Source organism: Cherax quadricarinatus, chromosome 61, assembly GCF_038502225.1.
Source record: "Cherax quadricarinatus isolate ZL_2023a chromosome 61, ASM3850222v1, whole genome shotgun sequence".
Classification (NCBI taxonomy): domain Eukaryota; kingdom Metazoa; phylum Arthropoda; class Malacostraca; order Decapoda; family Parastacidae; genus Cherax; species Cherax quadricarinatus.
Genome location: NC_091352.1, coordinates 8,862,703 through 8,878,318, shown reverse-complemented (window position 1 = coordinate 8,878,318; position 15,616 = coordinate 8,862,703). Strand labels below are relative to the sequence as shown.

Below are 15,616 nucleotides of genomic sequence, written 5' to 3'. Positions count from 1 at the left end.
TTAAGCCACAAAAATATTAACGGGAAATTAAGCCACAAAAATATAAACGGGAACTTAAAGCACAGAAATATAGACAGAAATTAAATCACAGAAACCTGAATGGATCTTAATCCACATTAAGTCACAGTATGAATGACTCTTGTATTCAGAGAATATTAATCAGACTTAATTAATTTTTCATGAATGAACCCAAAAGCTCTTCAGAATGTGGTAACCTTGAACTGTACTCCGTGGAACGCAGGCGAGAAAGATGCATCATAATTTTCACCTAAATTGTTTTTGGGGAATTGGTTCCAGATGTACACACAGAATGACTAACTTCCCATGAGTGCAGTATGCTATGAAGACTGCAAAATACCCCAACCCCTTCCCAGTGAAAAGCAGGGGGGGTGCAGTGATTATATAAAGTGATATACCATAACGCATACATAGAAGAGATTTATGACGACGTTTCGGTCCAAGTCGGACCGAAACGTCATCTTAAGTTTCTCCTTTGTACAGGTTATTTGTGTATTGTTCCAGTCACGGCATTGTGCCTTTTTTATTCTTCTATACTAAGAGATAGTTCGTAAGTTTAAAATAAATCTTAAACAAAAGAGAATTAGCAACAGGCGTCTAGCTGTCTTCAAGAGGAAACTAGATAAGTTTATTAAGTATTAATTTGAAAGTGTTTTTGTTAAGCTTGAAGTTACTCACTAATCTGTGTGTGTGTGTAGACATGTGTGTGTGTGTGTGTATATATATATATATATATATAGGTATATATATATATATATATATATAGGTATATATATAATATATATATATATATATATATATATATATATATACATGTATATATATATATATATATATATATATATATATATATATATATATATATATATATAATACACACACACACGCGTCTACACAAATCTGTTTATATGCTTGTCCACTGTGTATATCTCTGTTTATATACTCGTTCGCTATATATCTCTCATTTTATGTCCTCGTTCACTGGGAGTTTATTGTTCTCCAATTTTATGTATTAAAGTATTCTTGACTGGTGATAAACAGGTTGCAGGCAACATTAATTTAGTTAGTTCCTGACCAGCAGGGCTGTGATGCATGTGTTGGACTGCTTGCGGCTGGCACCAACAGCCTGATTCATCAGGTGAGCAACCAGGAGGCCTGGTCTAGGTCTGGGCCGCATTGGTGATACCCCCCCCCCCCCCGAAAAAAAAATTAACAAACCACAAAAATTTTGCTGTGAAATATTTCACTGATTTTGTTTTTGCTGCCAGTGAATGTTACATCTCCCTTAAGCAAGGCCGAATTTCTGGAGTTTGTTATTGCTTTGGATTTTGCATTGAAGATTAGTTTTTCAATTTTTGTTGATGGGTTTTTGCAATCCTCAGGATATTGAATTATTATTTCAGCTTTTTGTAAGATGCATCCTTTCACATTATTTTTCATTTCTGAAAAAAATCTGAACCCTTCGAAGAGCTATTTCATTAATGCATTAAATTCTTGAATAATTTATTCCCAGTTAATACATCTAATGTAGAAATTAAAATATATTAGACTAGAGATATGTAGGGTAGAGACTTTATTTAGGTTGCAAGCTGAGTTTGTGGCGTTCGACACTGATGTATTTCGTACAAGATCATCGTTATTTACGAATATAAAACGAAACGGAATATGTAATTCCCCCCCCCCCTCCTCTTCCATTAATTCTACCGTTTGCTGGGCAGGTTAGGTAAGGTTTGTTAGGAATCGGGACAGATGTTTCCTGACGCTGGTCTTAGTCATATGATGACCCGCAGCTGGGACTTTTGGTTATCTGACAGAGGCCTTCCGCTGGCTTACCGGTAATTGCTGGTTTAAAGCGAATGCCTTAAACCAGCGCTCGAGTCCTTCGTTTCCGTTTTGAAAAGAAACTGCCGAGTAAAATTATACAAAATTATTTGCAAGGCAACGTTTAAAAAACATTTTAAAGTTCACATAGAAACTTAAAAAAGGTAGGTGAACATCAGAAACAAAATATATTTCGCGGAAAATAATGTCATTGGAAACACGTATCATAAATTGAGCTACGTAGCTGGAAATTTGTTTAGATGCTGAAGGGATAAAGTTTAGAACAAAATTAAAATCAGTATATAAAGTAGAATATGATAATGGAATCTCTTAAGAGAATAAACCGTGAAGAAGTAATTTAATTCTGGCAACACTGAAATGGTGTGTGGTAGATTATTGTTATTATTACTATTATATATTCAGGTGGTAGTGTTATCCGTAGGAGTCATATTTCACTTGAGAAATGACAAACTGTCAGCTTTAATCTTGGTGCTTTTGATTCAGGCCTTCACCATCATCAAGGCACGGCCCTTGAAGGGAAAATGTGGTGGAAACAGCACAGAGGAAGCCTTGAAGCTCAGACACAGTAAGCTGCAAGCCGTGTATGTATATACCTTGCATGGGGGAGCTGAACTATAAGACTCTTACTGTGCCTCACAACCTTCTAAATGGAAATGAAAACTGGACGGCACTGTTTGGGCTCAGGAAGGATTCAAACGTTAAATTTAATGTCCAATTTATATTCTTGTTATGAGAGGCTTTGCCTATCTACTACTGCAATTAAGTAGCGCATCTCTCGTAATATTAGCTGACGAAGGAACGATCCTGCACTACTTTATCCTGAATGACCCACATTGGGTTAGTACCTCACCGAAAATTCTATAATAATTTGCCTCCCTGTTCGTATCTGAAATGCAATACAACTAAAATATTAAAACAAAAAGTGATAAAAAAAGATTTCCTTTGTTAATTTGAGGTTAAAGGTTGTACCAGACTGAGCTGTCTTACCTTTGTGCTGTTTTAAACGCATCGCCGCGCATCAGGTCTTCTATGTGGCCTTGTAGTGTATTAGAGGGACGGCGTGACACAAATAACCGGTGTGACGCAAGTGTCAGGCTGGCGGAAGTGACGGTGCAACACAAATGATCATGTGACGCAAGTTATGGTATGAAGCAAGTGACTGCACAAGATGAGGGAGAGAAGAGTAAGTTTTTAGTTGCTGTTCCGCGTTGACAGCATCCCTTGTCCATCTTGTGATTCCACAACAAGTTCTTCACAGCTAGCTGCATTTAAATCGCATGTAGAATCTCAAGTTTCCATATCCTTTAGTTATTTGAAGAATTAGTCACAATGTTGTGGCCGTAACCATTCTTAAATAACTCACGTTTTGGCAACGAAACTCCAGACCACATTTCGGACCTTCCTGGACCTTTGCCAAGTCATGACTGAGTTGACAGATCTGGGCAAAACAATAAGTGGGTAACAGTGGATGAGTAAGAAGCAGAAATAGAGGGAGGCAGGCTAAGAAGAGAAAGACTTTTCTACTGAGGTAGTGCTGTGGTGTAAAAGTAACTACGATCACTGCCACCACAGCCACTACCATCTCTGCCACTAGTCTCTCTCTTACCTTTACCATACGTGTTTCCTCCACTGCTACCGCTATCTTCTACTCTGTAGCATCTCTCACATTACACTTTATATTTTCGCCATTATTAGTCCCTCGTATTAATACCTCTTCTTTTCATCTTAATGTAGTGTATCAAATTACTCCCTGTATCTCAAAGAATCTCTCACATTGGATCCATTATATTACGCTCTTCTCTTGGGTTAATTCATCCTTTCATGTAAGTGAAACAACGATTAAAATATGTATGTAGATAATAAAGTTTGATAATATTTTCCTGCATACTAACTGGTACTTTTCCTGGTTATGTATTATTTACTTTGTTTATAAATAAAAGTTTATAAATGTTTTATGTTTAAAGGCTGTTACGGCTTGATAAAGCTCTCCAGGAGCTTGATAAGCTCCTGGAGAGCGAAACGTTGCCACAATAAAATGTCACATAAGTTGCATTTGTGTCGTACCTAACAAGTGAGAGAGAGAGAGAGAAACAGGTAGTGGGCTATAGGAACACGGCCAGATTATTCAGGTTGTGTTGATTATAGGAACAAAGCCAGATCATTCAGAATGTGTTGGTTATTCCCCTGTTGGCCGTAGGTCAACAGAAGCTTGGGTGATCAGACAGTGAAAAGGATAGCGTAGCCTCAGGCTCTGTTGCGAGAGTAAAATTACTTTCGATAGCGGTCACAGATATGTCACAGTTAAGTCTGTTAAGGTGACAGAGATATCCTGCACTTTATGCCCTAGCAAGTGGTACTCTTTTTTTGTGTGTGTTATATCTTAGAATGTGGACTGACGAAACACTGATCTTACCTTTGAACAGTGCGGTCAAACTGCTCCGCAAATGTTACAACTGCTACTACTATTACTACTACCTTTCAGTGTTGCACAAGCTCCTAGTTTGAGGTTAATGGGCTGTTTAGGGTGAGGATGATCCAGTTTAACTTTTAAATGTTGGTACATGTAGCGGTTCAGTGAAAGTAACCGTGAGCAACACTATTTTCACATCCAGAACGTGCTTGCCTCAAGCGTAAGACGACATCTTATTACTCAGTCTGAATTCTCTTGAGATCTCCTAGTAATAAAAGTTATATTAGAAGATTTTTATGGCTTAAAATTGGCCATTATGTTCCGACAAGCAGTAATAATGTTCTTGAGAGGAAAATTAGTGTATTCTGCTCTCCTCCCTGATGATTTACTTGCACAAGTGGATGAGGAAATAGAGAAAAAGGACAAGAGGAATAGAAAAAAAATATAAGCAGACGAACCAGGAATGTGTATGAGGTTGCTGAAATGTAGGGATGACAATTGCAGGGAGTCAAGGAAAACGGAAGAAAATGAAGAGGAGATAGAGTAAAGGAAGAGGAAAGAGAAAAGTTTGGACGTTCATAGGTGGAATATTTTAGAAAGAGAAAGATGGCATATAGACAATGACAGTTAACTAGATACTGCATTCCAGCTGTCTGAGGGAAGAAAATATTTCGTCAATTTAGAGATTAATCTGTTAAATCATGATTCTATAAAATATTATTGAGCAGCATCTCTATCTATCTATCTATCTATCTATCTTTAAACGTAAAAGAGAAATTTTTAGAAAGGACTTAATTTTAAAAGAGTATTTGCTAATTGATCAATTTTACCTATTCAGCACGACACACACACACATATATATATATATATATATATATATATATATATATATATATATATATATATATATATATATATATATATATATATATATATATATATATATTATATATAATGTGTGTGTGTGTGTGTGTGTGTGTATAATGTGCCGAATCTTCTCTTTTACGTTTAAAGATACATTTTTCATTTATGTTAATGTAAGAAGTAATAATTTTGTACCAAAAGAACTTTAGAAAACATACCTAACCTTATCATAACAAGCGCAATTTAATTTAGCCTAATCCAACTAAATATATTTTAGAAAGTTTACAATAATTTATAATAAACGAACACAATGAAATATACTTTTTTCGTTAGATTCAGAATGATTATTGCGAAATTATTGCTATACACAGCAAGTAATTTGGGTTAAGGAATTCCCATGACTAATGTAGCTAGGTTAATAAAAAAAAAAACTTGGACGAAGTATACCGTAAAAAGGTACGTATTAAGTAAAATGGTGTTAGTGTACAGCGTGTCTGGATACGAGACTCCCACTGACAAAAACCTGCAAGCAGAGTTCAACAGAGAAGCATCAGTGGCTGAATCTAACAAGTGAGGAGTACCCTAAGGTGTATTCCTAGGCTCCATATTTCTAATAATGTAGTTGCTCCACAGTACTGGCTTACCTTATTACAGTGGAAGTTTGTGGCCGGGAAGAAGGACCATTCCTTCTCCAGGTGTCACTCTCCACACGCTGATTCAAACCTGGCATCCGTTTTTTCTTTCCCTGTGTGAATCATGCGGATATTTTCCCATTTTTTCTAAGTTGTCAGTGAGTTACGGCCAATGTTTTGGGGCGAATTATAGACTTGGTGTTTGGGATATGTATAATTTACATTTATTCGTTTTGCCTTTTGACGGCGGTTTGCTGAGTAAGGCAGTAAATTGCTGAGACGAAACATGAAATTATTTGCATCTTACGTAGCTCGTAATTAGTGGGTGACCAACGTAAGGTAAGGCACCACTCACTCACCTGGAAATTGAGTGTCAATGTATAGTAATTTTTAAGTTAAATAGAAAATCTGGAAAAGACGGTGCTCATGTTAACAATCTTGTGCAAGACAAAGAACAACAATAAGGCACGGTACCGTGACTAGAACAATACACAAATAACCCGCACATAGGTGAGAGGAGCTTATGACGACGTTTCGGTCAGATGGGACCATTGACGTCATCATAGCTTCTTTCTCCCATGTGCGGGTTATTTGTATGCAAGATAAATCAGTGCGAGGGAGTAGAAACAGTGCAAAGGGGTAAACCAGCACAAGCTTGTGGTAGTAATAGTTACAGTTGTAGCCAGAATAAATTACAGTAGTAATGGTAATGTATAATTAATAGCAGGGTAATGTTTAACATTGCCTCCTCTAGTGTAAAACTGCCACTTTCTTCATTACGGAATGGTTCTATATTTCAGCAATAATGTTTCCCTTGCAAGCAGTGATTTTGTTTAATGACACTTTAGGTGGAATGACATTGTCGTCACTGCAGCTGTTGGGTGTTCACTGTCTTAATATTTCGTACTATTGCTTTTATCCAGGCTAACTATGTTGTTTGGAAGTGGCTGAATTTTTTTACAAGTGTAGCTTGCTATGTGAAGGCCGTTTTGCTAGCTTGGTTTAATCAGACTCAGTTCCTCGTTTTGTTTTAAATGTGTTGACTTCTTTTGCTTTAGTCTTCTGCTGTTACTCGCTTTTTCTCTCCTCGACTTCTTTTGCTTTAGTCTTCTGCTGTTACTCGCTTTTTCTCTCCTCGACTTCTTTTGCTTTAGTCTTCTGCTGTTACTCGCTCTTTCTCTCCTCTCTCTCTCCTCCCCTTCCCCCTTTCTCTCTCTCTCTCTCTCTCTCTCTCTGTCTGTCTCTCTGACGTACACGTACACGCACGCACACTATTCCATATCTGGTGGGCGGTACGAGAAGCCAAGTTTAGTTATACCAGTACCAACATTAATATTCATCTTCTCTACCATAAGTATCTTCATTTACATACTTGGGAATCTCTTGTGCTTGAAGTGTGAGCGAGGGCGACCGTGTTTGTTGTGATAATGGCAGCCATCACTGTGCCTAAGCTGCGAGCATTTACCAGCGGCTGGTCACTCCTGCAGCGTTAAGCCCCAGAGCTTAAGGGTTCAGAGTCAGATTATGAAGCTAAATGCCATGTGTTGACCATGGCAGACACGTTCACGAATGCAGATCTATATGGACACAAGGATGCACACGAGAGGAGTAGTTGAAGGAACTGAATCTGGCGATTCTGGCAGAGAGGACTATGAAAGACACAAGACAAAATGTTAAGATAAATTTATAGAGATGATAAAGTTGTATAATTTAATTATGTAGGACTTGAAAAGAAAGGATAGAAGATGAAGAGTAGGTAAATTTGATAATGGCATCAGTAGTAACCATGATAGCGCTTGGAAGTTTGGAATGTGTAAAGTCGGTTACTAGTGGTTAGCGAGGAAGGGATCATAATTCGACCCGTGTTAGCACAACAAACTTGGTACACTCACTCAACCTCTCTCCGTATTTATCTCTGTCTCACTTGCTACTATAACTAAACTGGCCGGTAATTTAACCAGCCAACACGAGCGATATAATTCCCAACAAAGCCAATTATGTTTATGCACACCCAATGTTTGGCTGGCGTGTGAGCTCTCAAACCTCATTAAAACAATTTTTTAACATTAAATGGTTTATAGCTCACCCTCGCAGGAAAATATGGCGTGAAAATGATTTCGCTACAATTGTTTAGGCATGTGATCTTTTTTTTTCAGCGAGAGGAATGTTTTGTTTTCATTTTACTTGTTTCTTCTTTGCCAATTTTAGACTTAAGTGTTTTATTGTTATTCGAAATTGTTAGGAAGGTGCGACTGTGGTAAGAGGAAAATTAAGGTCTTTGTTGATAACACTAATATACAAAAAACAACATATAAAGAATATAGTCCGTAGATGTTTAAAGTATAGCCATGTTGTTTGTTTCATGTTGCGTATTTTGTGGTAGGGAGGGAGGTAGGTAGAAACGGAGGGAGGAGTATATGTTAATAATGCAGAAACTCTCCCATACTTGCTAAAGGTAACTAGTTCAAAGATTATTAATTCCAGTGTAGGTCTTATTTTATTTAAATCTTATGCGGATTACCAGTACCAAAAATCTTTGTTCCTTTTCTCCTTAAAACGAGGGGCGCGTGTCCGTTCGTCCTTGTCATCATGTTTGTGCATTATTGGTGTATCCCTTTGCCTTTTGTGTGTCCGTTCATCCTCGGCGTGTATGCGTGTCCTTGTTGCTTGTCCGCGCTGCGGGGCCGGCGTTAGGAAGGATTGGTTCCGTTGTGGTTGCAGATCATTATTGGTTTTCCATACTTCCCGCAGCATGAATTATTCTCAAGTGTCATAAAAACAAATCACAGCCTGGGTAGCATGGGTGTGTGTCTCAGCTTGGTGGACCTGAGGTGCATGTCTCATCTTGATGAGACATGCACCTCAACAAAACTCATGCACCTCATGCAAAACTCAGCTTGTGGGTAAGTACATCAGCTTGGAGAAGCATATGTTAGCTTGGGGAACATAGCATAATCTCAGCTTGAAAAAGCATAGCAGTATATATGGACGAGCATAATAATATACCTCCGCTTGAAAAAGCACAACAGCATACTTCAGCTTGAGGGAAGATAACAGCATAGTTTAGCTTCGAGTAACAACAGCAAAAACTAGCAGCAGCCAAGTGGTCAACTTCTTTGTTACATGTTACATACAGCAAGAATAGTAGCAACAGAAGCAAGAATAGGAGCAGCAAGAATAGAAGAAGCAGCAGTAATGGTAACATTAGGAAGCAAGAAGAGTAGCAGCAGAATTATCATTAATAGCATAAGCATCAGAGGTAACAACGGTACCAGATGCAGCTGTAAGAACAACAAACGCTGTAGTAGTAACAAAAAAAAAAGTAGAAACAGAAGTAGCAGGAGGGAGGGGGAATATCTTCCACAGGTAGCGAGAGACAGTGAGGGATACACACGAAGTGTTTGAGGAGCACGCCTGTGAATAATTCTGCGAGGATGTCAGGCCCGACCCTAGGATCCCTTACTTAAAAGTGCTTCCCTCCTCTCCTATTATTATTACCTCACGCTGTTTCCTCGGTTTTAAACTTATCGGTCGTTGGCCACAAGGGCTGCATGACCTGTAGTAGTAGTATTCACAGTCGCTTGCCTCCTGTTTTTTATAGTGTAGTTACTCTACGTCTTAATGTCTTAAGTCTGGCTAGCCATTTGGATGAATCGTTACCTAAATATTTTAAAGCCCACACTTCAGCAGCACGTCAGATCCCAAAGACCCCTTCCCTCTTCTCAGTATTTTCTTCACACCTACCATGAAACCTTTCTTTTACACATTGTTAAAAACGTAACCAAACCATCTGTACAATAGACTTTTTGCTTTCTGTTTAATACGTTTCATACCATCACATGTTCAAATTTGTTCTTTTCATGTTGGCTATCTAGTGTGAATATTGTCAATGTATATATACCTTTGATGTCAGTAGTGTCAATGTATATATACCTTTGGTAAGTGTTAAGACTCTAAACTCATCAAAGGTATATATACATTGATATCGAGTGAGACATGTTATCTGCCTCCTACCACCTTGCTGCAACATTCGAAGACCATACCTCAAACCTTATAAACTTCTTGGCATATGCATCTGGTCACAATTATGTGATTGAGATCTGATATTCTTACTTTTTGTGCATTCGAGTTTATGTTCATACTCGTACAGTCTTTGCAGCTCTCTTTTCAGTCTCCCAATATCACTGTTTATCTCCAGGTATCACCGTCATCTGTAAACAGCAGTTGTAACAAACCTCACTTGAAATTCTGTTTGGTTTACACCTCTCAAATACTCTTAACTATCGCATTTTAAAAGCTGGAAATAATACCTCTTTTTTTCTACACACCCTAACCCTTATTCAGTGTATACAGTGCAGCCCTTGGCACATCACTCACTTGTACACGCCTTATGCATTTTCTAAATTTGTCTTTACAACAATTCCCTCACTCAGTGTAAAATTTCTCGTCTGCACATTCCCTCTCCTTTCCAAATTCACTGCTTCTGCTACCAGTAATTAGATTATAATTTAACATTGTGCTAGCTAATTTATAGCTGCTTGTGTGCTCTCCATGCCATATTTTAGTCGCAAAATATTTGTTCATGTCTTGGGATTTGCACGGCTGATAAATGTGTTTTGCCAGGCTCAAAGACGTTGAAAAATGACGTCTGGTAATACCTTCGTCGATTGATTTCTTTCTCGGGTATTCTGATCTTATTTACAGAGTTCTGATCTGTGTGTGTGTGTGTGTGTGTGTGTGTTTGTGTGTGTGTTTGTGTGTGTGTCTGTGTCTGTCTGTTCTTACCGATTTGTGGTTGTAGGGCTCGATTCACAGCTCCTGGCCTCCACTACGTCCACTCTCCCTGCTCCATGAGCTTTATCGTATCTCTTCTTAAAGGTGTTCATGGATCCTGCCTCCACTACATCACTCTCCAGATTATTCCATGTCCTGACAACTCAGTGACTGAAGAAAACTACCTGACATCTGTATCTGTGTACTGTACACGTACTTACCGAGTTCTCCTTTTGGGGGTCGAGACCTAGCTCCTTATCCCGCTTCCAAAACCACTTTGATGAGAATCACCGAATTCTGGCGTCTTATCCACTCCAGAGGCTATGCATTGAGTTTGCTTCCAGCACTGCCTCATCCAAGTCATTCCACTTTTCAGTCAGAAAAGTAGAAATGTAAGATTTAAAGAAAGGCTCCTGAAACTAGATCGCAACATTCCACTTGGGCGTAGTTTGTGATAATGTGTCATTGTTTGGCAATTTTCTCTTTATTTGTAATTTATGTAGATTAGTATTGACAAATAATGGTGATTTGTGTGTAAATAACAGTGGTCATTTTTATGCTGAAACTTGTCTCAGATTTTATTTTAATTATAATTATGAATACTGGATGTCCTGTTGATAGTAAACAATAATGTAAAGTTGCTAATAATGTTTGCTGATGTGAAATGATTCGTGAAAGTCAGTCACACTGATGATTGGGTAGATTTAGGTGCAAGCGTGTTGCAGTGGTTAATTGATTAATGATTTAACAGTATCTTTGAATGTAACTCGTATATTTCTCTTTTAATCCCTGATAGCATGTTGATATCTGGATAAATTATCAAAATTTGACATTCATGTAACTCCTTCCATTTCTCTTAATTGCAGGTAAGTGAGTTGATGGCAGACGACTGTGGAGAGCTGTGGTATGTATACACTGGTTCTGTTTAGTTTAGCTCATGTATTGTATTTCTTCTAAATTTTAACTTCTTACGTAAGAAAAAGAAAATTCCGTCACGCCTGCTGGGGATCGAACCTAGTTGTGGAAGTATGTACGGTGCACGGTGCGCGCCAACGTTCACAGTAAAGATGCCACTAATAAATTGGTAGAAGGTAACCAAAAAATATTCTTCGCGATAGAATAGAAGCGTCCTCCTCCCCCTCAAAAAAAAAAAAAAAAAAAAAGAAAAAAACAAGAAACGTACTTCTTTAACTAAACTGTTTCCAGTGATCTGGAGAATCTTTTTATACATTATAATGTAACAGAATGAAAGATTCTCAGGAGACGTGTTTCATCTAAGACGGTCATACAGTGTATTAATTTATCCCGTGTACATATTAAAGAACAAAAAGGCACAATACCATGACTAGAACAATACACAAATAACGCGCATAACAGTATTTCTTTTAACATAAGTCAGCTCACTGTTGAGTGTGACTTTCAACATGCAGTCAGTGTTTCCAGTTTGAACTTAGGCATAAATATAATCTCTGTAGTTGATTGTAACGAAATTGTTTGGTATGGCAAGTTTGGTACCGAAGCTGTGATTTGGTTCAAACTTCAGACTAGTGTTTGGCTATTCTGACTTGTATCGAACTGAGGGTAAAGTTAACACAATTGCATTTATTATCTTGGTTTATGGAAAGTGTTGAAGACGTGCAAACATTGATTTAAGTGTAGGACAGTCGATGAGTGAGACAGGCAGTTTATTAGCCTGTACGTCCTTAAGTCCATCTGTCTGTTCATCCATCCGTCAGTCTGCCGCCATTCCATCGTCCATTTGTTAATTTGTTCAGGTGCAAAGACAAATCTGCAGACATAGTGACTCGTGTTTATATTCACACTGCTCTTGTCCAGAAGACAGATACTGTAATTAAATATCAGTCAGTTTAACAATGACGTTTTACGTTTTGGAATCGTGCATATTTTGTTTTTAATTTGTAGTGAATTGTGTACTGTACTAAATTATTTGTTGTTTATACTGTGATAATTTAATTTTAATAACTAAAAGAATTGGTAATAACTCGAGTTTTGCGGATTAATGTGCAACTGTGTATTGATTTGTTATGTCTTTGTTATCAGTCCTACGATAACTTGAGTGTAGCTTACCAAGTCAGTGACACACTTGTATTGGTGTATTGTGAAGTGTATTGGAGAAATGTCCAATGCACTAGTGTATTGATGCATTGTAGAGTGTATTGGTGTTTTCTTTGGGTTGTTGCAATGTGTATTCCTTTATTGTATTGTCTTTGTATTGTTGAGTGCATTGGTGTATTTCGGCGTGCGTGAGTATGCTTGCGTATTGTAGTGTTCAGTGTATGGATAGAATGCGGAACAGATATACTGTATACATCCATAAACCATAAATTACGTCGAATAATAATGTAAAAATTTAATGAAATGATTTTTTAATATTTTGGATATCGAATAAAAATCTGTTTGGTGGGATAATTGTGTGTTGTAGGTGGGTTGTCACCCCAAGCTGTGTTGTAGGTGGGTTGTCACCCCAAGCTGTGTTGTAGGTGGGTTGTCACCCCAAGCTGTGTTGTAGGTGGGTTGTCACCCCAAGCTGTGTTGTAGGTGGGTTGTCACCCCAAGCTGTGTTGTAGGTGGGTTGTCACCCCAAGCTGTGTTGTAGGTGAGTTGTCACCCCAAGCTGTGTTGTAGGTGGGTTGTCACCCCAAGCTGTGTTGTAGGTGGGTTGTCACCCCAAGCTGTGTTGTAGGTGGGTTGTCACCCCAAGCTGTGTTGTAGATGGGTTGTCACCCCAAGCTGTGTTGTAGGTGGGTTGTCACCCCAAGCTGTGTTGTAGGTGGGTTGTCACCCCAAGCTGTGTTGTAGGTGGGTTGTCACCCCAAGCTGTGTTGTAGGTGGGTTGTCACCCCAAGCTGTGTTGTAGGTGGGTTGTCACCCCAAGCTGTGTTGTAGGTGGATTGTCACCCCAAGCTGTGTTGTAGGTGGGTTGTCACCCCAAGCTGTGTTGTAGATGGGTTGTCACCCCAAGCTGTGTTGTAGATGGGTTGTCACCCCAAGCTGTGTTGTAGGTGGGTTGTCACCCCAAGCTGTGTTGTAGGTGGGTTGTCACCCCAAGCTGTGTTGTAGGTGGGTTGTCACCCCATGTTGTAGGCGGGTTGTCATTGAAACAGCAACACCAAATGTCAGAGTAATTATCTCAGTCACCTGCAAGGAAACATCAGGCGTTACCAAGGTAACCGGTTGACGTCGACTTGACAGGTGTTACTGCAGTGTTGGTGCTGGGACTGTTGTTGGTGTTACTACAGTGTTGGTGCTGGGATTGTTACGATGCTACAGCGTTTACGCTGAGAACGTGTTATGCTGAGACTATTGTAGTTAGTGCTGTGATTTTTTTTTCCAATTTTTAATTGTGATACCTCATTCTTCCTGCTGTAGGTACTTAAAAATCTTTAAATATTTTACAATATGTTTTGTGATTTTGATGTCCCGTCATAGTTTAATCAGTTTAATTCTGCCAAGAAAACGGACCTTTTGGATGATAGTTTTTTTTTCAGTTCTTTTTATCGCCTCTTGGCAGACTTTTTTTTTTTTTACGGCACCACAAGTCATTGAGACGGGACCATAATTTAAATTGCCTTTCCTGCCTTTTTTTTTTTTGTAATATTGGCACAATGTCATTTTTTTTATTAGTATGTCAGTTTCCTTTTTTTTTTTTTTTTTTTTCTTTTTTTTTTTTTACTGGAATATCAACCCAAACATTTTCCTAGGCAGATGGCTAACTTCTTGTGCAGACTTATTTTGTAAGTCATGGTGATGTCTCATCTGGTGATTTTTTTTACCTTTGCCATTATTAATAAGATTATGTATACCTTGAGTTTATGTATATATATATATATATATATATATATATATATATATATATATATATATATATATATATATATATATATATATATATATATATATATATATATATATATTGTGTGTGTGTGTGTGTGTGTGTGCCGAATAGGTAAAACTGGTCAGTTAGCAAGAACTCATTTAAAATTAAGTCCTTTATAAAATTTTCTCTTATACGTTTAAAGATGGATATATATTTTATCATTTATGTTAATGTAAAAATTAATAATTTTGTTCCAAAAGAACCTTAGAAAACTTACCTAACCGTATAAGAAGCGCAGTTTAATCCTTTCAGGGTCCAGAGGCAAAATTTCAAAGTGTGCAGCAGTGTGCAAGAATTTTCAAAAAAAAATTTTTTATTCTTTTATTATGAAATGGTAGAGAATCTTTTTCGGAAGGTAATAAAACAAAAAGTACGAAATTTGATGGAAAATTGACGAAATTATGCTCTCGCGAATTTTGATGTGTCAGCAATATTTACGCATCGGCAATTTTGCCGACTTTGACTCCCATTTTAGGCCAATTTCATTATTCCAGGTGACCAAATTTTTAGCTATTTCACTAGTATTACTTCTATTCTGTTGATTGAGCACAAGAATTCGCCAAGTCAACTGTTTCAACTACAAAATAAAGCGATCGGAAATTGGTAATTTGGCCAATTTAATGCAAAGTTCAAAATACTCCAATTTCAAAATAGGATCCAGAATAAACAATGCAGGCATTCCTGGCACTAAACTAACATTCCCCCTATTCATTAGTTACGTTTTCAGGATTTACTAATGAATTCCATTTTTATTTTTCATTCACATAATTGTCAGCATAGTTGCTGATCCCTGTATTCCCAGTATTATATAGCATAGCAGTAGCATCATCCATGTGCTTTAGACACTAGATCCCTTGTAGGCCTGTGGCTTTGTGTGACGTCACGGGATACAGATGTGTGGGCTCATGCCCCTGGCCCGGCCTCACTCGGCGGCAGACCAACCAGGCGTAGACAGGCAAGGCAGCTGGGGCTCCATCCCTCATCTCAGTCTGACAATATATTTACCATCCTACAAGTGTGTCTACTTTCAACCTACGATATCTCCATTTAAGAACCCTTTACGATAAATGGTGGCAGCGGTGGGATTGAACTCTTGGATAGTCAAGGACCATCTGGCTAACCTTCCAGTAGGCTGTTTGTTCTGGAATAAAGGTATCAGTGGCGCATGATCTGTCAAGA

The 15,616-nt window shown here is 38.1% G+C and overlaps 1 protein-coding gene across 1 annotated transcript in view; it reads left to right on the top strand.

Annotated features, from left to right (window-relative positions):
- Positions 1 to 13,079, top strand: part of LOC128699371 (uncharacterized) — a 361,556-nt gene extending 348,477 nt beyond the window's left edge. The window contains exon 7 of the mRNA XM_053792044.2: positions 11,406 to 13,079. Coding sequence (XP_053648019.1) covers positions 11,406 to 11,409 — 4 coding nt within the window. The 3' untranslated portion in view covers positions 11,410 to 13,079. The remainder of the gene's footprint in view (positions 1 to 11,405) is intronic.
- The last annotated feature ends 2,537 nt before the right edge of the window (positions 13,080 to 15,616 follow it).